Source organism: Sturnus vulgaris, chromosome 10, assembly GCF_052056855.1.
Source record: "Sturnus vulgaris isolate bStuVul1 chromosome 10, bStuVul1.hap1, whole genome shotgun sequence".
NCBI classification, from domain to species: Eukaryota; Metazoa; Chordata; class Aves; order Passeriformes; family Sturnidae; genus Sturnus; species Sturnus vulgaris.
The window spans coordinates 4,116,370-4,140,746 of record NC_142252.1 but is presented as its reverse complement, the minus strand read 5'-3'; the positions used below and the strand labels follow the sequence as shown (position 1 = coordinate 4,140,746).

The 24,377-nt window shown below is 47.1% G+C and overlaps 1 protein-coding gene across 3 annotated transcripts; it reads right to left on the bottom strand.

Annotated features, from left to right (window-relative positions):
* Positions 1–2,575: 2,575 nt before the first annotated feature.
* BOK (BCL2 family apoptosis regulator BOK) lies at positions 2,576–24,166 on the bottom strand. Of its 3 annotated transcripts, none has more exons than XM_014870384.2 (5): positions 23,855–24,166; positions 22,610–22,988; positions 18,667–18,795; positions 8,356–8,519; positions 2,576–3,698 (listed from the first exon to the last, which is right to left on the bottom strand). In XM_014870384.2, exons 2-5 carry the CDS (start codon positions 22,830–22,832, stop codon positions 3,573–3,575), a joined length of 642 nt encoding a protein of 213 aa, XP_014725870.1. In that variant the 5' UTR covers positions 22,833–22,988; positions 23,855–24,166; the 3' UTR covers positions 2,576–3,572. The 3 variants fall into 3 exon arrangements, with proteins under 3 accessions (XP_014725870.1, XP_088026728.1, XP_014725869.1); XM_088170602.1 differs by having other exon boundaries at positions 2,576–3,694; XM_014870383.2 differs by having other exon boundaries at positions 22,610–23,235; positions 23,855–24,162.
* Positions 24,167–24,377: the final 211 nt, after the last annotated feature.

The window sequence follows — 24,377 nt, the reverse complement described above, 5'->3', positions numbered from 1 at the left end:
CCACCTGACCTTTCCTCACCTTTTCCCTGAGCCCCCAGTTTTTCTGGTGGGACAGAAAGGCAGGAGACAGCTAAAGCTTGGCTGGATTCTGCAGGTGCCTAACAGGGTGAGCAGCAGCCGTGTCTCCCTGTGCTGAGAGCAGGTCTGTCCCCTGCTGCCCTTCAGCAAAAAGGGATAAACTGGGCACTGGACTGGAAGGTCACTATGGACAGGGAACAGCCCCCCCAGGGCAGCTTGTAAGTCTCACTTAGGACATTCAATGTGTGGAAAACAGCTTTTAAAAAAAATCAAGGCAGCTTTTACTACAAGCAGATTTCTCAAGAAGATAGTTGGGAGCATTGGGGGAGAAGAATGAGGTGGTTAGTTTGGGGATTTTCAGTTTTTGATGCTGGAAGAGGAACAACAGACAGGCTTTTGGCATGGAGGAGCACAATGATACTAACCTTGGTACTTGCTCTTTCTTGGTTTTCTTTAACAACTAAATGAACTCGATCTACTCCTAGGACCTTCACCAATCATTCAAAAGGAAAATGTTTATTAGGGTGATAAACAACCAACCCTGATGTCTCCCATCAGGTAACACTGGCAAAAAGAGAAGAGGGAATAGGAAAATCACAGAGCCCCAGAAGAGCTGAGATTGTAAAGGATCCCTGGAATTACTCCAAAATGACTAAATATTACAACACAAACACTTGTCTGTGTCATGCTCAATACTGTTAGCTCCCAAACGCACAGTGGTGTGTGTGCAATTCTTTTTGCTTTGTTGTTTATTTTGGTGACGAGGCTGGTGGTGCTGTGATTATTACAGGGGTGAGAAGGGCTGAAGGACCCCCCTTTAACAGCAAGTGCAAGGTGAGCAGCACACTGATATCTCTGTATGTATTCTGCAGGGACTGGCAAATGCAAGGAGACAAAAAGAAGCCAGAAAAGTCTGAAACCTGTTCGAGGGGAGCTCCACCATCTCTTCATTATCAGCAGTTTCCAGGCTGAGCCTTTGTCTGCCTCTTGTAACCCCTTTCCCACCCACACACATTCCTTTCTAGCAATGCTGCTTTATTTGGCTTGTCATTATCTTCTTGTTAAATTCACTTAATTGGTGCATTTAACTCTTTGTGTTCCTTAATAGATCCTCTGATATCAATTGTTTACTGGGGAAAAAAAAAACAAACCATAGCCTTAAGTATTACATTTCAAAACAACATCTAAATTGAGACAGCTCTTGCCAGTCCCAGTGCCCAACTGTGCTGCTCCAGTAACTCCCAATCACTCCATGAGACACAAGGCAAGCTGGACTTGATGAGCTGTGAAGGTGTCCAAGTCAAAGTCTGCACTCAGCCAGGGTATTTCCAGAAATCCAAAGTCTCCTTTTCCACAAGCTCCTTTAGGGCAACAAATCTGCACCCCCCCTGCTATGGACTATAAAGCTTTTAGTGCCTCTGTTGCAGACTGGAAGGTGATCAGTGTAGTTCCCCATGTGTTCTGTACCTGCTCTAAATTTCTGTAGCCAGACCTACCAAGAATCTAAGGAAGAAAATCCTAACTGTAAGTGATGCCAGCAAAATACCTAATGCCATTATGTCAGGAAATTTTTAAAAATTAAATTTTCCTCTGGCAATTTGGTTTTATCCGGGGAACTGCTGCAAGCTTTACAATATAAAAATACCCCAACTTCATGTCACCATCAGCATCTACATTGGCAACTTCATCAGTATAACCCAGCCCCAAGTCTCCACAGCTACTGCCCAAGGCAGCAGGCAGCTCTGATGTGGAATGGGAGGCTCTCTCCTTCTCATGGAGGGTTTCTGTTCAAAGATTGGGGATGGGGGAGGTTGCTCTTGAAGGGTTTTGATCCACAAAAATTGCTTTACTACTGAAAATGTACTCCTAGACCAAGCAGTCTTCACTGGGGGCTTAGCACTAGGGGTCAAGCTGGGCCTGGCACCTCCATGCCAAGGCATTGGCCAAAGTGCAAAGGGCTAGAGCAAAAAAAGTAGGAATGTGCAAGGATCTAACTCCTACACATCCTCTGCTAGGGATTCTGCTGCCCAGAGCACAGCACTACTAACTGTGAGTACAGACCTGGCCCATGGACAGTACCCAAAAGTCAAGGCTTTGCTTTATTCTCAGGTCCCTTTAACTCCTGGAGGAAGAGTAAAGCCTCTCTAAATATTTAGGAGGGAAATCAGGGGGAAAAAAATCAGCAAAACCCCCCATAGTGCCACATGTTCTTAATCTATGTTTTTCTTCTGTGCCCAGTGGCACACTTTAGGGAGAGGGCACTGAGCAGGGAATCTCCAGAGGGCTTTGGCAGAGAGGAGGCTCCACAGCTTTTCCCTGCTGATGTTAGGGAAGCCCTCATCTGTTGGTGGAAACAGCATGTTTGTGACATGGCAACAACATGGGTTAAATTCCAGGCATGAAGCAGGCAAGTCATAGTTTTAACATGTTTAACATGCTCTACCAGGGGAAAAGCTGAAGTATTTTTAGCATGGCCCGAGTGTTTGTCTCTGCACTGTTCTGGCCTTTTTTGGAATTGTTAACTCTGGTCTGGAAACAAATACAATAGCCTCTGCAGTAGTGAAATACCACTTCTTTTCTTTTATTCTTTGTCACAAAGAAGACTACGAGTTGTACTTCAAAGAAATTAAAGGAGAAACACACATCAGCTACTTTCAGCACAGCTCACTGCTTTTACAATACCAGCCAGTTCACTTGCTGCTTCCCTATTTCTGCCCATGGCCCCCAGCCTTTCCTACTGACACTCTTAGCTCTGACAGAATCTCAGTGGAGAAAATATTTTTCTTCATGGTGAAATTCCATCCCGGGTTGTTGCTTGAAAGCATTGCCCCTTGCTCTCCTGTTTGGCTGGGGTGAGTGCAGTAAGAGGGGTCAACAAAACACACATTGCCCCCTCGTCCTGCCCCTCACACAGCTACTCAGAACAATCTCCAGGACATGTCAGGGAGAAGCATCTGTTGACAGATTATTTGGTTTTTATCTCATTAAAAACCCACCATGCTGTGCTGGGGCAGTGCCCAGCAAGCGAGTTAGGGATGAAGGAGGAGATGAAGTCTAAGCACAAATGTAACAACAAGAACCAACACAAGGCAAGTCTGAGGACTGGAAGGGAAATCACACGGAGTGAAGGAGGGACTCTCCCTCATTTCAAATAATATTCCCTTCCTCCTCCCCTCTGCCTGGTGCTAGCATAAACATGCAACACAGCCATAGGGAGCAGCCATCTGACAGTCCCATCCCCACACAGCTGCCACCAGCGTGCCCAGGGACCAGCTACACCCAGGCCACACATGCAAGTTACCCAGGAAAACAAAATTCTTGGAGGGATTAATGGTGAGAGAGGCTCGTGTGGTTCCAAATAGGAGACCGTGGTTGATCATCTGCTCCTGCTTGATGGAGAGGAGAACAAGCCTTTTTTGTTGTGTCCCAATTCTTCTCTTCCTCCTCTTCAGAGATTGTCATTACCAGTCTGGAATTACTTCTCCAGTTACTTCTTGTTGCTTCTGGAGTGGGAGAGAAGATGGGGCAAGGGGGTTGTGCTTGGCAACTCGGACTCATCTCTCAGGCAGCAGGACGAAGAAGATGGCCTTGAGGAAGTGACCAAAACTGCAAACAGCAGCCACGAGCCAGTGGGAGCGAAGGCTGGGGTCAGTATTCACCACACATTTGGTGATGTCTGCCTGATGAGGAGGGAAGAGAGATCATCAGACAGAGGTGCCCACATCTGCAGGCTGTCCCAGCCCCACAGCATCACACCAAAGCTGCTGCAGCACCAGATGTTGGCTCTGACACTTCCACACACTAAAAGGTATTAAATCAGGGCTCAAAAGCCCTGCAAAATACACTTTCCTAATTCCCCACCAATGAGGCAAAGTGACCCCCTCTTCAGCCATTCCTAGGGAAAGAAATGCTACGGGAAGATTATCCAGCACTTCCCATTTAGGATAGCTAAATACAACTTTTTTTTTCCCCTGTTCAAAAGGGTCTAGGAAGCCTTAGCAGTATCAGCATTCCCATCCTTTTCTGTAAAGCCAGATGCTTCCCAGAGGTTGTCCTGTTTAATATCAGCTCCAATTGCTTGTACATTTTCTCTTGCCTTAATGTTTTCTTTGGAAGACATTCAAGCAAGCCGTCCCCCAATTTAAATCTAAAGCAATGCAAGCTTTGTAGCTATGTTTGTGGAAATATATATGCCAGCAGAGATGCCTCCCAGATGTGTGGGCCAGATTCAAAGATCACTTGGGCAGCTGGTTTCAAGTATTAATAAGAAGAGAAGCTGGCCTGCAATGATTTTAAAAAAAAAAATCAAATTGATAGAAATAGGCTCTAAGCTGGCATGGGAAGGAGAAAATGGAAAATATCAAGAAGGTGAAGTAAACAGGACAGAGGTAGAGAGAAAAATGCATTTTCTGATGCAGGAATCAAAATGAAAAGCTTTGCCCATGATATAACTGAGTTCTGGTTAAACTCCAGCCTAGCACAAAATATGGACCGTGGTTGTGTGACAGGGGGAGCACTGTTAACACATCAACCCCAGGTGGTTTTCAGACACAGCTTTTGGGTGGCAAATGAGAACAAGAATCACATCACAAGGATGGCAAATGTTCACAGCCCCAAAAGTTTTTTTCTTTATCAGCTTAGCTCAGTAGTCTTCCAAATTTACCTTCTGACGTAAGCACAGACAAGTGAGACTTTCAACCCTGAGGTGTTCCTCCCCAAAACAGGACACGAGAGACAACGAATGCTCCAATAATCTCCTCTGTTCCTTCTGCTTGTGCCCAAGACATGCACGAGCCCTGCCTGACCAGCCTTGGTGATCATTAGAAGAAAGGAAAGAGGGGCTGAAGGGACAAATCCCAGAGTCTGGTTAGTGAGTACAGCCACACTCCCCAACCCCATCATCACCCACAGACCAAAGCTGTGGTGCCAGCAGCCTCCCACATGTTCCACCATGTCTGGAGGCTGGCATAGAGCATCTCACCACATTGCTGACCTCCTGGGAGCACCAGGAGAAGCTGAGCCCGTGAATAACTGACAAGCAGAGACTGCAGAAGGAAGGAATACAGAGCATGCAAGGCTGGGAAGGAGCAGGATGACAGGAGAGAGCTGAGTCAGCACCAAGGTGTGGAAATACTGCTGCCTATAGCTGAAAAACACAAGCAAACACAGCAAGCAGAGCCAAGACAGTTACCAGAAGATGCTGCAATGTGGTACCAGTGGTTACAGGCACTTAATCTGTATTGTGGAGGGAAATAAGGAGAGTCTCCCTCAATACTTCCAGCCGTGGCTTAGCACACTCACCCTGTTTGCATTAGGAAATAGTCTGAACTGATTCAACCTGTCAGAGTCTAGAAACTTGCATGGGGTTGTGTTTAAAACACAATTGTGTCAAATTGTCCCTTTGGTCGAGAGAAGTCATGACATGCAGCTACCTGTCTGAACACACATGTTAGGGTACCTGATCCTTGAGAAACATGAGCTCTGATGGCCTTTAGTGCCTCGTGTGAGCCACCATACACACACTGGGCTGGTTACAGCTGGGGAGGGTTGACTGCAGGTGAGAAAAGGTGAACTCCTGCTATGTTCACCCAAAGGCAGTGACCTCACTGCTCTAACCAAGAGGAGCTGCACTCAGGAGCACTTAGTATGGGGCTTGCTTAGATAAGCAAATTTGCTCAGCTGTTTAACAATTGCCTTAGCTGTTGTTATCCAAATCAAGCCTACCTGATAAGGCAATGGAATTGAAAACTTCAAAGCTGCCTTAAGGCTTTTTGCCTTGTCAGGCACTGATAAACTGTTACAATGGCAGTTTGATGTTCTGTGTTAATTATTCAAACAAATTCGAGTCACATACACTGCTTTGGACCAAATGCTGCTAAAAAAAAAATTAAATCTTTCTGTTCTACTGTAAAGCCACTACTGAGGCTGCAAACTCTTCCCAGGAAGAAATGAGGTCTCAAAGGTTTTTTCTTGCTATTCCTGTGAGGTTTGCATTGGGTTCTGTGATCTTCTCCACCCTATGGAAGCAGCATGGGAACCTGCTGCTGAATGAAGAACTTCAAATGCCTTTCCAAAGTCTCCATGGTGTCTTTCCTGGGCCAGCTCAGGGCATAGGGGTTACTCTTGGCAGCCTCAGCCTAGGCTGATGGAGATGGGGGCCATGTGAAGAAGGATGGCATGCCAGGACAAACCAGCACAGGCTAGGCCTGGCACTGGGTGAGAGGGTTCCACCAAAGAGCTGCTTGGTCTGGCCTGAACAAGGCTGGGAAATTCCTGCTGCAGTGCCTAGATCAAGAGGAAGAGCATTCAGGGAGGCCCAGCACAAGATGGGATTAGCAGCCTTTCCCCTGACAGTTTCTAGAGGGAAAGTATTTCCTTTTCACAGCCCAGAGTTGCTGATAAGGGTGTTGGAAATGGGCTGCATCAGAACAACCCAGCAGCCTTCACAGCCTTGTGCTTGATGGGGGGAGTGAAGCTGGATTCTCTTCCTTAGGGCCAGATCCCAAGAGCAATCTGCATGGACTCAGCAGCTCCAACAGGAATGTGCTGCCCATCTAAAGAGGGATGGCTGGCAGAAGGAGCCAATGGTGGATTTATCTCCTCAGCTCCACAGAACCAATGCTGGTCTGGTCATGGGTTTTGCAGCATGTTTGCTATGCAGCAAACTTTCCAAAAATACCCTTTTGGAACTACCCAAACACTCTGTTTTGAGCTCTAATGAAGCAATACAAAAATTAAAACAAGATGCTAACTTACCAGGGCATGCAAGTTTTACCAAAACAAAGGAAAAATAGTTGGAAACTAGAAAGAGATGCTTTCCTACACAATATTTCTGTTTTAATGAAACTAGATTTTGGGGAAAAAAATGTTTCAGAGAATACATTTCAAGCAGCTCTACAGGTATGCAGTTAAAGTGAGCCTCAAATGATACTGAGGTAGGGACTGGCATTGACAGGCAGGAACAGTGTTACTCAGTCCCAGGATATCCTCCTCACCTGCCTCAGCACAATTCATTTTTGGAATGCAAAATGAAACAGATCAGGGCATTCAAATCAAAGGTTACTTTTAGCCCAAGCAAACAGTTCCCTGAGTCAGTTGGCCTCAAGGTGACACAGTTTTAGAGAGGGCAGGCATGATTTAAGGTAGGATTGGTACTTTGTAAGTGCAAGGGATCCAAAATCAGAACAATGATACTTTGCCTGAAGAAATCAGGTAACTGAAGGAGCTACTGACACAGTTGGGAAGTCTCAGCATAGAGGAGCAATACTCAGTTTGGAAAAAGACACCCCCCTCTCTCCAGATCTGTATGGGTGAGGAACCTGATCATTTCCTGACAGCTTAGGAAGAAATTTCACCTCTTGGAAAAGAGAGAATTTGGTGCTATGGCTCAGCCTGGAAAGAGTGCATGCCTTGAGAACGAGATGTTCCATGAACTGAGTGGTGTCATAGGGCAATATTTTGCCCCAGGTAGCGTCTGCCCAGCAGCCCACTAGAGGATCCAAGGACTGTCTGTGTCCCTGCTAGACAGGCACATGGAACCTGGTACACAGAGACATCACCCAGCTGCCAGACACTAACACAGCCAGCCAGTCTCTCCAGTCAGCTGGGGAGGTCACTGGAAAGGTATCCAGCTATGCCACAGCAGCAAAATAAAGTTCTTACTATGAACAATCCTCCATGGGAACCAGTGGTCACACTGGGTATAGAGAGACCAAAGAAATCCAGTGCTTAGAGGTGAAATGAGAATTAAGCTGGCAGGCCTCATTTTTTTGCCAGTTTCTAGAAAACAGCTGGCCAAGAGTATCACAGAATCAAAGAATGGTTTGGGTTGGAAGAGACCTTAAAGACCATCCAATCCCACCCCCTGCCATGGGCAGGGACACCTTCCTCTAAAATCAGCCTGCTCCAAGCCCCATCCAGCTTGGCCTGGAACACTTCCAGGGATGGGACAACCACAGCTTCTCGTGGCAATCTGTGACTGTGCCTCACAGGAATGATCCCTAGAGTGTCCCACCATGACTGGCTGTTAGCTCTGCAGAAGATCAGGAACACACCAGGTGCTGGTGGGTCAGGATTGAATTATTATGTGTCAGCTATGCAGGAAGCTGAGGAAAAGAATAACTGATGTTTTTGAGGATGGGACCACGAGGCAGTAACAGAGTTATGTAAGTTCAGCACAAGTGTAAGTGGGACAGAGGTGGCCACAGCATTGTGAAAGAGAATCTCACACAGCGTTTTCTGCATCAAGCTGCAGAGAGCACACCCCCGCTTTCATTAACTGGGATATTTTTTGGTCTGGACACACAGAAATAAATCCAACGAGACAGCATTTCTTACCCATCCTCCTCTCCTTTTCAGCCATGTCACCAAGGTCTTCCTCACAAACTCTCCCAGGCAGTCAACGATGGTGTGAACCATGGCGGGCTGCGCGTGGCGCACGCAGTCCACGGCCAGCCCGGCTGCCACGGCGTACAGAGACACCACCTTGCCCCACGTTATGCCTGTCAAGAGGAAAAAGGCCAGTCATATTTACACTCACACACACTCAGCTCAGCCTTTGTAAAGGTGGTATCTGCACCACTTAATTAGTGGCTCGTCTTCTTTTTTTTTTTTTCTGTCTTTGCTCGGAGTCGGGATTGAAAAGGCAAAGGAGATGAATTTTCTCGTGTTCGAGCTTGGTTGTTTATTAAATCTTATCTAAAGTACAGAGAGTTCTGCAGCACTTCTAGCTACCAGCTAAAAGTGAGCAAAATGGAGCTGAATCCAGCTGGTTACAAGGTCTTTAAAGCTAAACAGTGCAATAGAGAATTAACACCTATATAATTTATACTTTTGACCCAATAACCAAACTCCTGTGACCCTCAGTGCAGCACTGACTGTCCAACCAGGAACTGCTGCCTGAAATCATGAAGAAGAAGGAAGAAGACAGAAAGAGACAACACCCAGAATCCTCCATCTTTTCCCATACCTATTATTATAATCCAAAAAACCCAAATTTAAAACCCTTCACCATGTGAAATCACATACCTCTATTTTAACCTCACAGCTCTGATTCTAACTCCATCACTCAAATTTGGAAGCCTTCTTCAAGGCCTCAGGTCAAAAGCAGTGCTCTTCAGGGGTTCAATGTCAGAAAGCACAGAAAGCTCAAAAATCCCAGGTTTCTGGGATCCAACAAGTCTTGAATAATCAAAGGAAACTACTCTGCTTCATTACATGTGCCCACACTCACTGCAGGCAGCCAGAGCTCTGTGTGCTCCCCACATGGGGGTAAAGAAATAGTAGGGGATCAGAATCAGGGAAAACTCTCCACATAGAGAAGCAGAATGAAATAATCTGACCTTGGTATGGTTTGATTTCCTCTCAGCACTGGCTGCACAGCTTTGGGAAAAAAAAGCAGCCTAAAGGCACCATTGAGATAGGGAAGATGTGCATTTGGTATTGCCACTGGCTCTCAGCCATGCACATGCTGTATAGGAGGTGATAGAATTCAAATAGTTTGAACAACCTGAGGTTTCTGTCTTCAACATAAAGCTTAAACACCCTTAGACAAAGCATTTCTGTTTTTTTCTAATCACTGTTCCAATGTGGCACTCAAAGCATGCAAGATAAGCATTTTCAGTTCTATAATGGCACAAAAGCAGCGAAGGGAGGCAAAGTTACAGGGCCAAGATGGTTCACAAAATCACAGTTGGAATAGAGGAGTCATAGAATCCTGAGCTGCATGGACCCACAAGGATCATCCAGTCCAGCTCCTGGCCCTGCACAGACACCCCAACAATCCCACCCTGTGCATCCTTGAGAGTGCTGTCCAAACACTTCTGGAGCTCTGGCAGCCTTGGGGCTGTGACATTCCCTGGTGTGGCTGTTCAGTGCCCAGCACCCTCTGGGAATAATCCTTTCCTAACATCCAACCTAACCCCCATGACACAGCTTCATGCCATTCCCTTGGGTCCTGTTGCTGCTCACCAGAGAGCAGAGTGCCTACCCTGTAACAGTGGTGGCAGTTTTGCACCACTTCATTAGTGGTTTGTCTCAGTCTCTTCTGCCTTCACTCAGAGCCAGGATTAAAAAATACACGAAGGAAACTGATTTTCTCGTGTTTGGGCTTGATTGTTTATTAAAACTTATCTAAAGTACAGAGAGTTCTGCAACACTTCTAGCTACCAGCTAAAAGTGATGAAAATGGAGAAAGATCCAGCTGCCACAAGGTCTCTCAAAGCTAAACCAATAGAGAATTAACACCTATATTATTTATACTTTTAACCCTATAACTAAATTCCCATGACCCTCAGTGCAGCACTGACTGTCCAACCAGAAGCTACTGCCTGAAATCATGAAGAAGAAGGAAGATGAACACTGAAAGGGACACCACCCAAAATCCTCCATCTTGTCCCATACCTATTACTGTACTATAAAATCTCAAATTTGAAACCCTTTATCATATAAAAGCACGCATTTCTATATAATTACACACCCGATTCTAACTCCATCACTCAAATTTGGAGCCTTCTCCAAGGCCTCAGGTCCAAAGCAGTGTTCTCCATGGGGTCAGAGCCAGACAGCACAGAAAGCTCAAAAATCCCAAATTTCGCTCATGAGGGCGCTCATGAGGGCTGATGTCCTCTTCAATATAAGGAGCAGGACTCAGTCTCCACTTGAAAAGATTCAAGGATTTGGCCACTGCTTATTTAACATTGCCTGTGCTACCCCACTGAAGACAAAGACAGTGCAGGGTGGAGGGTCAGTGAGTTATCTAATCTCCCAGAAAACAGCCAGCCTTCCTGCCAGGCTGACCTGCCTGCAGCCAGGGCTCCACAAGGAAGTTGTCCCAGCAGCAGTCACCTTCCTGCTGGTGTTAGTGATAACACAGGAGCTCAGCCCTAGGTACCAGCCAGCCTCCTGGGGGCTCCTCTGAGCCTTAGCAGCACCACTGGGCATAAAGCCTTCATGCTCAAACATTGCACTCATAAATCCTTCATGCTCAAACATTGCAGTCATAGTCAGCTGCTCCTCATCGGATTTTTCTCAGAATCAGTGACCTGGAAACACAACCCTTTCACTGCCATGCAGAACTACCACTGTACAATGACATATCCCCCCTGTACTTTATTATCTGTAATAGCCACATTTATCAAGCATACTGTGAATTATTTTACAGTGTTGAGTCTCTATGGAATCTGTCCAAAGTCTCTCCCAAACATAGTCAGAAACCTGGTGAAATTCTAATATTTAAAAACCACAGGGCTGCAGCAAGAAAGAAAAGAGGTGAGAGGATGGAAATATGTGTGCAATGACTAGATGTATAGACCAGGAGGGGTTAAACACACCATTAGAAAGCTGGACGTGCTCAGCAAGAAAAAATACAATTTAAATGGGGTAGAGGGTCTCTTTCCTTCATTGCACTCTCAGATCCCTAGGTAGTCTGAAGCAGCTCTGGGATGGTGCTCCAGCCTCCTCACAGCTGTTCTCATTGCAGCAGAATGCCCTCCATTTCTCTAGAAAATATGCAGATTTCAGAGCATTTCCACAGTTCTTACACTTGGTGCTTCAAAAGGGACACTCACACTAACACTTTTGGGAATTGCTTGCTTTTCTTTTCCTTAAATAAAAAGAACGAACTAAACTTTAGAGGAACTCTTCGAATGTCAGTCACAGGAACACCTTGTTAGACTGAAGAAAATCCATTCAGTGTTAAAAAAACCCACCACTTCTCATGAGTAATGTGAGATAAAAATCTACAAATGAACCTTTTGTGGGGCTCTGTAGCAACAGTAACAGCACTAGCTCAAATCCTCTGTGCTACTCTGTCCTTCCCCAGAACTATCCCAGAGATCAGAGGAAGTTATTAATGTAGCTAAAATGATTGTTCTTCTCCTTTTGCTTTTATTTGCTGAGCAGACCCTGCTGTGTCCCTGACACCAGCGCTGTCACTCAGGAAGTTCAGTGCCTGTTTGGCATTCACACTATTTATCTGCCTTTCTCACATTGTGTGTCACCATGACAGCCAGCAGAATGAGCCAGGAAGAGGCAATGAAACCACAGAAGACCAGACAGAGGGGTTCTCCCTGCGAGGAAGAGGCTGTCTGGGTGCAGGTCAGTACAGCTGTACCTCGTGAAAGAGGCTTTAAGGGGTTACACTCCTTGCTGATGATACGTTCAGGACCAGGGCCTCAGCTGGCTTATATTCAGCTTCAGTATAAGTCGGTTTTACAGTTCTGCATCCCTGCAGAAATGTGGTTCCTTGCATCTTGAGTTACATAACAAAAGTTACCCAAAATTCCAGGGAAGAGTTCACTGGCTTATTCCCAAGCTTTTGCTGACAGCACTCTTTAAATATCTGAAGCAAGTCCATTAGCTCTGAGATATTTACACGGCAGTAACAAAGACTGACAGGACTGAAGTCACTCTGGTACAGAAATACAGCTCCAGTCTTGTTAACTTTGTTTTGAACCCAAGTGTCGCTTTCCAATAGAAGAAAATTGTATCCACAACCTGTGAAACACAGAGGCTCGAGACCCATGACTTGCCCAGCACACAGGAAAGCAGTTTGCTCTAGGGCACATCAGTCCAGAGAGGCTGGAGAGGAATTCCTTCAGCTCCAGCTCCCCTGCCAGGATTGCTCCACAGTGGGACCTGCTGCAGGACTTGCACAGGGCAAGTGTTCCCCTGGCACATGGAGAGAACCCTTCTCCCTTTCACAGCAGGAGGAGAAGGAGCTCTTGGGCAATGTTTGTAATGGTGATGGATGTGCAGGGCTCAGGGGTCACATCCTCTTTCCACAACATGTCCATAAGGGTCAAACCAATCCTTCAGGCTGCCTTTCCTGTTACCAGCAGAGTCAGCCCATGGGGGCAGGAGAGAACAAAATCCTTTCCTGATTTCCATTTCTCTGAAGTCCTCTTGCCACTGCTGGAGGCAGAAGATGGAGACAGCAGGCTGGGCTTCTCACTCACAACAGCAGGGTACAGCTTATGCTCTTCTTCTCACTAGATCTTGTAGGGAGCAAGGGAAGAGCAGGCACCTCCAACAGCTGGGCCATGCCTGTGGCTGGGCCCCCTGCCCAGGAGGGCTCCAGAAACCATCCAGCCCCAGGCAGGAGAGGGAACACACCCCAGCAGCCATCCTCTGCACTTTCCCAGGACACCAGCTCCATTAGCTTTTCTCTCTCAAGGACTCCCTTGGCAGGGACAGAGGAGCAGAGTTACTGAGAGGGCAGTGCCTTTGTCCCCCACGATGTCCAGGGCAGGTTCGAGGTGACATTAGTATGATCCATCTCAGCACAAAGCTGGAATTGCATCTGGCCAGTGCACATGAGAAGTGAAAACACATTGGCTCACTCCAAATTCCTCAAAAGGCCTGGCTGTCATCCACACTGGGTAAAACAGGCACTCATCACCAAGCAAGACAATCATTCACAGCTTCCCACTGTGGGGATGAACATGCACAGGAGCTAACAATAACAGGGAATGGAAAGCTGGTCCAAAAAGGAAAGGCCAAAAGAGAGAAAGCTCTGCTTGCAGACATGGAACAAAAGGATATGGAAAAAGTGAAGGGCTGCTTAGAAGGCACTATAAAAAAATAAATACAAGTTGCACTCTCTAGGCCAGCCATTGAGCTGAAGGTATGTAAACACTGCTGAGCCCAGGGTAAAATGAATTAGCAGGAGAGGAATGCTCTTGAAAGTTCCTGCTCATATGAGCTTGTCTGCCCCAGGGGAGAGACAAAGAAGCCATGAGACATGACTGTGCAGTCTCAGGGCACCACACTACCTGAGGTTATTCAAATAAACTTCCCTCTGCTCCACTCAGCATCAAAATCCTGCTCACAAATCAGACCTTAAAGAAACACAATCCACTGCTACTCTTTGGGAGATTACAGCCAGACACAACAGGCTTTGGTGGAGAGAAAAGCTGAGAGGGGTGTGCACAAGGCAGGAAAGTCAAGTCATAAAGCTTAAGTGATGAGGGAGCAGCAGGATGCATTTCTAACAGCATTTCAGAGAAACCCTGAACGGTCTGGGTTGGAAGGGAACTCAAAGATCATCTCATTCCAATCCCCTGTCATGGGCAGTGATACACACCAGTCACTTAATTCCAGGGTTGTTTTGCTCTGGATAGATGCAAAGGAGAAAATCCCAACCAGATATTCTCAAGAGGTAAAAAACACATGAAAATTTGCTGGCAAACTACAGAAAATTAAGGAACATTGGCAAAAGAGTAAATGCAACATAACATCACTTACCATTGCATAGACTTAGCCCACTGAACATAGAAAATCTTTAAACCCATTCAATGCCACGTTCCGTGAGAAGAGAGAAGAAGAAAGGAAGAAAAAGAGAAAGACAGGAAAGATACAGAAAAACAGACATATAGCTACCAACTCCTGGGTTCCAGTGATTTAAAACCCCAAAATGAAGGTAGGGTTAAAGGACAATGATGTGCCTCGGGGTCAGGCTTCTTAAAGCTTTGGCCCACCCTGGGCCTTCCTCCCAGCTGGGTCTTGTGGTTTCTTGGACCCTCAGGGACTGGCTCAGGCAACCCTGGGGGGGCTGCCTTCAGTGTGCCAGGGCTGACAGACACTGTGGGGCTGGGGTACAGGGGCCAGGGCACCACCTCACATGACAGGTCTGACCCACCCCCTACCACGCATTCCAAGCATCCCAAGATGTCTCAAAACAGATTACTTGTCCCAGGCAGGGACACCTTCCACTATCCCAGGTTGCTCCAAGCCCCATCCAACTTGGCCTTGAACTTTCCAGAGAGGGGGCAGCCACAGCTTCTCTGAGAAACCTGTGCCATGGCCTCATCTTCTCAGGGAAAAATTTCTTCTTAAGATCTAATCTAAACCTGTTAGTATGAAGCCATTCCCCCTCGTCCTATCACTCCACATCCTTGTAAATGGTCTCTCTCCAACTTCCTTGTTGGTTCCTTCAGGGACTTGAAGGCCACACTGAGGTCACCCCACAGCTTCTCTCCTCCAGGCTGAACAATTCCAGCTCTCCCAGCCTTTCCTCCCAGCTGAGCTGCTCCATCCTCTGCTCATCCTGGTGCCTGCTCTGGGCTCTCTCCAGCAGCTCCTGCTCCTTCCTGTGCTGGGACACTCAGGCTGGAGACAGGTCTGAGTGGGGCAGAGGGGCAGAATCTCCCCTCCCCTGCTGCCCACACCGGGGGATCAGCCCAGCACATGGGTACACAGGGCCAGGGCATGTCCAGGTGTCACCCACCAGCACCCCCAAGTCCTTCTCCCAGGGCTGTTCTTGTTCTGTCCATCCCCAGCCTGGATTGATCCTGGTGGTTGCCCCAGCATAGGTGCAGTATTAGCACTTGGCCTTGTATAACCTCATGAGATTCCCATTGGTCACTCTCAAGCTTGTCCAGGTCCCTCTGGATGTCATCCCATCCTTATGTGTGTCAACAGCACCAGTCAGCTTGGTGTCATCCACATCCATTTGCTCCTGCAGGGAAAGTGCTTTCTCCCAAGAAAGCATTAGCCTGTTACACAGGGCTCACTTCAGCTCAGGCACTCTTGATTAAAAACCAAACCCAGTAAAAACCAGGCTGAAGCTTTTAAAAAGCTCTCACACGTAGCAGCTTTTACCAACAGGACAGAACTGCTTCCTTTAAGAAAGGAAAATGCCTCTCCCTTTTCTACTTCTGTTTTTCCACCAAGTGACTTCTTCCTCCTGGCATTTGTTTTAAAACCTAAGGTAAATGTCAGCTCAGTCAGGCCCCAAACCAAAGCTTGTTCAAGTCAGGGGAAAGTCTCCTGCTACCTGCAGAGCAGCTTTGGACCATACATGAGAACTAGTGGTAACATCACAGAGATGATGCTGTCACAGATCCTTCACCATCAAAAGCAGATCAGGGCTCTGCAGTGCTTGTCTCCACTCACATGGGCTCTCCTCATCCTGAATAACTAATGAGTTGTTTGGAAACAGGGGGACAAAATACAGCTTGAGCCTAAAGTCTCTTCTTCTAGATGACAAGCCATGGGGCAAGAGGAAATGGCCTCAAATTGCACCAGGTGATGTTTAGATTGTATTAGTAAAATTTTCTTCACTGAAAGAGGAGGCATTGAATGCTGCTCAGGGCAGTTTTGGGCTTACTCAAGAATTGTAGACAGTGTGGACAGGAAGTGAGCACAGACAGAGCTACAGTCTGAAGACTCAGAACCAGACCAGAATGTGGAAGGCAGACATGTAAAAGATTAAGGAGAAAACCTCTCCAGCAGAAAAGGGTCAAAATCCCCTGCTTCCTTGCTGGAAAGGCATTTTAAGTGTCTAGTGGGGCTTCCCAAGCTGCCTAAGCACTGTAGTGTCAGATTGTAGCTGTTTTCTTAATAAACTCAGTAATTGGCATGAAAACTCAGACTGGACTTGAGTGTCTGGTTTCCTCTGCTCAGTAAGAGCCTCTTTCCTGTGAGCTATAAGAAAAAAAAAAGGGAATGAATGCCCGGCTGCTACAACCAACTCCAATTTGCTGGATTTATTGTTAAATGCTGAGTTTTGAGACTGCAGTGGGATCCAGGAACGTTAAAAACCAGCAAGTTCCTACCCCTCTGCCACTCAGCAACCTTCTACCTAGGAGAAATTAAAATAACAAGCCGATAAAAGCAATTAAATACACAACTCCCAGCAGAGATGAGAAAGAATTAAGAACAGAGCATGGAGAGCTCTGAGAAGGTTTGAATCACCCCCTGTGCAATCAGCACTCTATTTCTGCAGCACGGTGGCACCAGAGGAGGGGCAGCACTGTCAACAGAGCTTGAGTCCAAAGTCCCCAGCATTGTCAGCCTCAGAGGGCTGAGTCCAGATTCAATTCTTAATACCCTGAAAATCCAGGTTTAGAACTATGAGATATGATTTCTACTTCAAACTACCCACACATTTGGCTCCTGAGCTGAGAAGTTTGAAGAACACCCAAAAAAATGCAGCTCTCCATGGATTTGTCAGTACACACTGAGAGCAGAATTCCCAGGAGGCAGCAGGCTTTCTCCTCAGCATCATGGTTATGCAGCATCACAGCACACAGGGTCTGCTCCACCTGCAGCACTCCTGGCTTAGCTCTCTGTGTCACTTCAGCTCTGGAGGTGGGCCAGTCCCAATCCAGTCAGCTGCACTCATTTAAGATCACCTACTCACCTGCAATGCAAATTGTACCCGAGCCTGCCAACCTGACCCTGGTTTTTCTGTAAGCCTTGACCCAGTAAAGCTCAGCACTAAGTGACAAGACAGGGCACCTGCCCAACAGCCACACTGAGACATTCCTGCCATACCTGCCCAGCTCTTGCTTTCTGAGCTCACACACCCTCCCAAGCCAGCCCAGTGCAAAGGCAAGCTGCAGCCCAGGCAGGCTCTGAAAGGCTGTTGAGGGCTGCAGGAGCAGCCACACACTCCAATTCCATCCATTTCCAATGGCACAGCATCAATTTCCCTAAGCCAGGCAGTAAAATCTGCCCTGCCCAAACTGTCAGAAGCTCTGCTTGGGCAGTCCCTCTCTATTTTGATCTATTCTGCCATCTGTTATGATTCTGGGGAGGATCTGTGCTCTCCATTACAGGTCTTCAGACCTTCTGCATGTCAGGGCTTCTCCAAAGTGGTTCCAGATAAAGGAGCACAATTGATTGTGAGGATTAAAAGGTTTTGAGTGAGGTAGCCTGTTTGAAAGTACAACTGACAGCTGGATTTCTATCCTGTAGCAACTCTTGCCAAAGTGACAAGAGTCCCTGCATCCTGTGACACTTCCCATGTATTGTCACTGGTTCAGTGATTTCATGCTGCTAGCAAGTTTTTCTTTGGGTTTTTTTTTCCTTTTTTTTGTCTTGTTTCCAATCTTTAACATCTACAGTCCCTTCCACAGACAACACCACAAGACATTGCAGAAAACCTATAACTATGTCAGAACCTGCCTGACATAAATCCCTCCAAAATGTTTCTCTTCCCTCAATTCCCACAGGCTGCTTTCCCAGTTGTGGGCAGGGATTGTTTCCAGGAAAAGCTGAATGCAGCATAGGGCATATTTTTGCTTTTGACCATCATCTCTGGAACCAGTCTAACAGCAGCATCAGAACACTCACATCTAAGCAGGGAGAAAGCTCCAAGCACCTGCTCATTTGGAACAGCATTAAGGACCAAGACTTCCCCAGTATGAGAAAGGAGAAGCAGCAGCTCCCATTGCAATTCTGGGTGTTGCTGTGGGAAGGGAGGCCAGGAGGAGAGGAGCTCTCTTGTGACGAGTTGATTCTGGCTTCCAGCATCAGCAGCATGAGCTGGAACAAGGGAGACTCCCATGCAATGAATCTTCTGCAGCTGCCAATGGTGAGCAAAGAAGTTTGGAATGAGTGACCTCCCTGTGCAATGAGGTAACAGCCACCTCCTAACAAGGAAGGGCACGAGATGCCTTCTAGAATGGGACAGAACCTACTGGGAGGATCTTACAACCCAGGACATTTCCCTGCCAGAAGGCAGCAGAGAGGAGCTCTCATTAAATCATTAAAGCAGGGCACAGTGCCAAACTGCCCACAGCCCTTTCAGAAAGCAGGCCCCACCTTGCAGACTATCCCAGAAACATGCCTTCTGTGAGAGAGGTGGCTCCATGCTGCTCCTTTCCACCCAGCCCTGTCTGTGTGTCTGTCTGGGCACTGTACCTGCCGTGAAAATCTGAGCAGCCACTGCCAGGAAGGCGTCAGACACCACAGTCTCAGAGTGCAGAGAGATGTTCAGCTGGCGGGCAATGTTCCTGTAGACATTGGGGCGAATGTACTCCAGCTCATCCCCTGCAAAAAAAAAAACCAGCAGTCAGCACAAACAGCACCAAACCCTGCTCCCACCACGGAGAAATTACAGCTGGGATCACCCCAGCCATGCCTCCAGCCTAAGAGTCTGAATCCCAGCTCCACCTGAGTTTAGGCAGACAGCAGAACGCTTAGGGTGGTTTAGATGCAATTCCCTAGCACCTGCACCCTGGGACTCTAAAGGCAGCAGAGGCAGGCAGTGCCTGTACCAGTGGTGTGGCTGCAGTAATCCCTGACATAAATGCTGTTCCCAGGCTGGCTGCCTGCCTTTCCTCCAGCACAGGAGACAGGCCTCAGATAAGCAAAGCCATGTCATTTTATTTCAGAAGTGAGAAGGAGGCATGTACATCCACCTAAGCTTTTGAGAGATACGCCCTTCCTCAGCACTCCACCAGGCTTGTACAAAAATGCCTGAAGTGCAAGAGAGACAATCTTGAGAAACTCAAGAATGCTGAAGGCTGATGAAAGCCAAGGATCCACCCAGAGCTGAACAACGTTAATTAAACAAAGAGACTCTCAGCTATTTTATGCTCACACAGGCACTTGAGAGTCAATCTGGAGTTCTTTCTGTCTTCCAAATGGTTAAAGAGATGTTCATGTGCATGGCTGACTGCTCAGCAGTAAGGTACCTGACACACACAGATGTGCTTTCACCTCCAGAGTGCTTTCTGCCCAGCTGGGAAATGGCAGGAGGTGTTAGGTCAGCTTGAAGATCAAGACAAAAATACCGAGGACAAGCAGAGAACCTCCTGCAAAAGGACTGAGCTATGGAGCTTGGGAAACAACAGTAAAGCTTTTCCTTTGTGGCAAAAAACCCCAGTTTTTGAGTAGTAGAATTAATAAATCCCAGTCTCCAAGGGATTTCTCTCTCTGTAGAGGTTCATGGATATTTAATGAAGGTTGCACAGCTGCTGTAGGAGCATGACACAATGCAAACACCACAGGGGACCAAGGCCCTTTGTGCATGGAGAACACTTTTTGGCTCAGATTTAGGACACACTGTGCTCTTTTCCTGCAAGAGGGTGCTCTGGGAAGAGGAAGATTTATCCCAGCTTTATATCCCACTGCAAGACCCAGGTGACTTGGCCCAGTCAGAGGGCAACTGATCTTCCTCAAAACTTAATTTATATGGCAGGTAAAAAAGAAGATGCCACTGCAATCAGGATCTTGTTATAGAGCCATTAGCTACTCACCCTTAATTCATTTATCTGCCACTAAGCACAGGCAAGACCCAGCTCTACAGAATTCCACAGCTGAGCTCTCTCAGCCTTTCCTGAGCATGGGATTGTCCCTGTTTGATGGCAAGAGGAAACCTGCCAACACATGGTCAGCCCTGATAAGAGGAAACCTTACTTAGACTACTGAGCAGCTGTTTTCTCCTCACAGGCTTCCTGGTAAATGTGAGGAAATGGGGATAGCCCTGCTAAGCTGAGAGGGAGGCACAGCAGGCTGGGATCAGCACTTGGTAGCCTGCCACTGCTACAATTTCTAACAAGCAGTGCCTGGAGGCCCCAGATGAGATCAGGGTTTGGTTGGAGGCACATATGCCCTGTTCTGCAGCAAGGCACAGGGCAGGCAGGAGCATCCAGGGAAGGAAAGCACAGGAAACCATTCCCATGCTCAGAAAACCTCTCTGCCCCAGCAGCACCAGGACCTCTTCTGTGGCATGATACATTGGTGCTGGTGTCCACTGTCCTTGTGTCCTTGTCCTGATGTCCAACTTTACAACATTTAGAGCAATTTGGGGGCTTATCCTCCTTCCTCCAGTGATTGTGGAGGAATTAGCAGGGCAGCAGTGAGAGTTCCCATGTGCAGAAGCTCACTGCAGTGGTCAAAGGGCACCTCCCTGGGCCTTGGCCAGAGGAAATACAAGTTCAGATAAACCAGGCCCATGACAGTCACAGCAGGTTGGTCTGGGGTGCCTCATTTGGCTATGCCATTAGGTTTCACCATGTCTGACTCATTAATTGCTGTAATTAGCAGCTAAGCCTCACTGAGCTGATGGAGCCTCCCTCCCTATGACCTCCAACATCATTGCCTGTGCCCAGAACCTCTGCTGGCCCACCAGGCAGCTCATCAGAGTCTCTGTGTGCAAGTGGGCTGGGAAATACTCCAACTCCCCATCTCCACAGGCTTCTCAGAGCTATCCTGAAGGAAAAAACTGGTCTTGCTTGTTTGCACTGCTCAGGAAGTGGCTAAGGATTACCATTGCTGGCAGGTGGCTGGATACCAGCAGGCCTTGTGCTGGTTAGAGCAGCAAAGGGGAAAAGAAAGGCATGGGCCATGTGACAAGAGGAGTTTCTAAAGAAACAGGACAGAAACTATTCTCCATCTTAACGAGGAGGACTGCTCACCTTTCTGATTGCATGGGTACCACATGGTGCTCTCCAAACAGATTTGCTCAGAGAAGGCACCAAGTTCCTGGGACTGTCAGGCAAATCTTTCCATCTGGACAACCCAGGAGACGCCTTCAGATCCAGTGAGCCACCTGCTTGCCCTTTAACATGTTCCTGGCCACCCACAGAAGATTGGGTTGAAAGTACATAAATCTCAACCCCCAATGCAGGCAGAGAAGAAAGGGAGTACAAATAGACAGCGAGATTGAGAGAAGAACAAAAAAATTCCCCCAAAGACCAAACAACCACTGGAAACAAAAGTAGAAGTAAAATCAGCATAGAAAAGAAAAAGTGAAAAAGAATGAATTTTTTTAAAAAGTCAGTTAAAAGTAACACAGCTTTGCCTTAAAAAGAAACTTGGGATAATATCAAACTAGTAGAAAAAGGAGAAAGTGGGGACACCAGCCCCAGTCCTGACTTTGTTAGGCCCAGTTAATGCTTACTTCACCAGACCTGTTTGATGTAATTAAATCACATGCAAATGCTGGTGGTAGCTTGCACGCCAGATGTGAGCTAATATAGCAGCCTGCAGGCAAAGAGGGATGTTGGAAGCAATTCCCAAGAATAAAGGTGTTGGATTCCCAAATGACAGACAGCTACACTTGAGCACACAGGATGCTACACAACCCAAAACAAAAGACCAGGCAACTGTTAACATTTAGAGGGTGCTCCTGGTACAAGCTCTAAAGCATATCTTCATGTCACAGCCTCCAGGCATGACCTTCAAATGGGTCTCCCTGAAATCCCCAGAGCTGCTGTGCTGTGAGAGTGGCACTGATTGGCAGAATATGCCAGACAACACCAACCAACTCCTTCTTGCTCCAGCAAAAAGCAAGAAAACTCAGGTCTTGCTGAATAACAAAGGAAATTTAAACACATTGTCATTAAAAAGCAGCTTTTATAAAATCTCCAACAGCACATTTTCTAAGCAACTACCCCCAAATTGAAGCTGGGTGAGCTACTGCTGAAGCCCAAGTCCAGAAGTAGCAGTGCCCTAGAAGATGGCAGATGCATCGTGGCAATCAAGTCACTCACCCTGGAAAAAACACCGCTAAAATGCCCAGCTGGGAAAGACTGTTCTAAGTACTGTGAGAACTGCAACACAGCTGGAGAGCTGTGCACACAGAATCCCTTTGCTGCTGGGCTTTCTTAGACTGCTTTGTGATTTGGAGCTGTTGCAAGTCCTCAGAAAAAGGCAACTTTGCAGAAGCCTTGTGGTGAGCGGTGCTCCAAGAGACTGAGGAAACTCAAGCAAATGAGAAGTTTAGGGAAGATCACTAAAACTAAAACTCAATGCCAAAAGCAGAGAAGAAAAACCTCTGTATCATCACAAGAAAAGCCTTAGAGTCTGGTCTGAATCTGTCCATCCAGTCTGAGCTCCCCCATGCCAGCACACTCACCAAGTCGCAGCAGTATGGTGGACACCTCGGCCAGCTTGCCCCCGGGCACCGGGGCATTGTACTCGGGCTTGCTCCAGCTGACACCTGCCTGAATCAGCCTTGAGTTGATGTAGTCTCTGCAGAGAGCCTTGGCTTGGGACACAAGCTCTTTGTCGGTGGGAGACCTGTCAAAAACCTCCATCACCTCTGCAGCAAAGACTGAGGAGCGGCGTAGCACCTCCATCCTCCAGTGCTGAACCCACAGCTCTGCATGCACCGCCTGGAAGGCTGAGCCAAAGCCTTTGATGAGAATCTGCAGGAGTTGTCCAGTAATCCTCTGTCCTCAAGCTCTCTCAGAGCTTCCAGCAGCTCTTCTCCACAGGCCAGTTTTTCATTTTAGCTGGTAAATAAAAACATCTGTAAGTCCTCTAGCATTGCAAAGATGTACATCAGACGTTCAAGAATACAGCTAAGCTGAAGTCAGTAGTATCACATTTGCAAAACATTTGTCTCGGTCCATCTTACAGACAGGGAGCAAAGTCTTGCATTTTTGAGCCACTGACTATCCCTGGCAGCATGGTCCACAGAAGGGCTGCAGTTTTGAATTCTCGAAGTGTTTCCTCTTTTCCCGTTCAGATTTGGCAGTTCTAGAATTACCAATCAGAGACACTAGACAGTCAGAGCATGGAAACACTTCATAGAATGTGCAGAAAAATCTCAGCTTGTTTCAATTAAACTGGAAAAAAAAAAAAAAGAACCCCAAATACCAGTTACAGTAACCTCAACCAGATGTCAAGAGACATTCCAGCTCAGTAGGTCATGGATCTTTCTGAAGAAATGGCACTATTGCAAGAACAAGGGTATGGGAGCATTTGAAAAGTCTTGATGGAGACAGTTTTCTGAGACATATTCTCAGTTTAGGTTTTGGTTGTGCCACGCTTTTTCCCCAAAACAACGTGAATATTACTACTTGAAAACAACCTAGCAATAGCAGAGAAAGCAAATTAGAAAAGTAGGTTTTTGAAAAGGTTTAAGCTGTGAATGCCTTAAGAGAAATGTCAAAATTTCTTTAGAGGCACCTGAATTCATCTGCTGATCTGAATTTTTAAACCTGTGCTGCTTTTGAAGTCAGAGTCAGACCAGTCTTTATTCAGATGTTAATAAATGCATTTTTCAGTCTGCAGTTTCAGCCACCTACTTACAATGACGATTTTCAAACAAAATACAGCCGGTTATTTCAGTTTGCCCGAGGAAAAATATATTTACCTCTCATGTTGCACTTTTTCCCCCTCAGTGATTTCTTTTAGGGTTTGGTTTCGTGTTTCTTTAGTAGATCTGCATCACTGGACACCTGCTTTAGGATTCCTAGGTTACTGTCACACTTCTGTGGGGAGCAGCATCCTCCTGGCTGTGCTTTCCACAGGGCTCATGCCAGCTCCTCCCTGTCCTTCTTCTCCATCAGCCGCGCACGCCGGCTGCGCTCCGCCGGGATCCTCGGGGTTCGCTCTCCTGCTTTTAAGGGAGCCAGGCACAGAGGAAAGCTTCTGGCTTAAGCCTTGTAAGGAAGATGAAATAACCGGGAGGTGGGGTTGCTATGCTCAGGGACAGACGCTTTCTCCTCCCCTTTCTTCTCTCTTAAGGAGGCTCCCTGTTGTTCTTCGCTGGGCTTCGTTCGAGGACTCGGCTTCAGGGCGAGGGTGGGAGCATCATTTCTGGACCGGACAGCGATGAATGCGCTGCTGAAACTGGAATAATTCCGCCTGGATTCCCAGAGCAGCTTTTGCAGAGT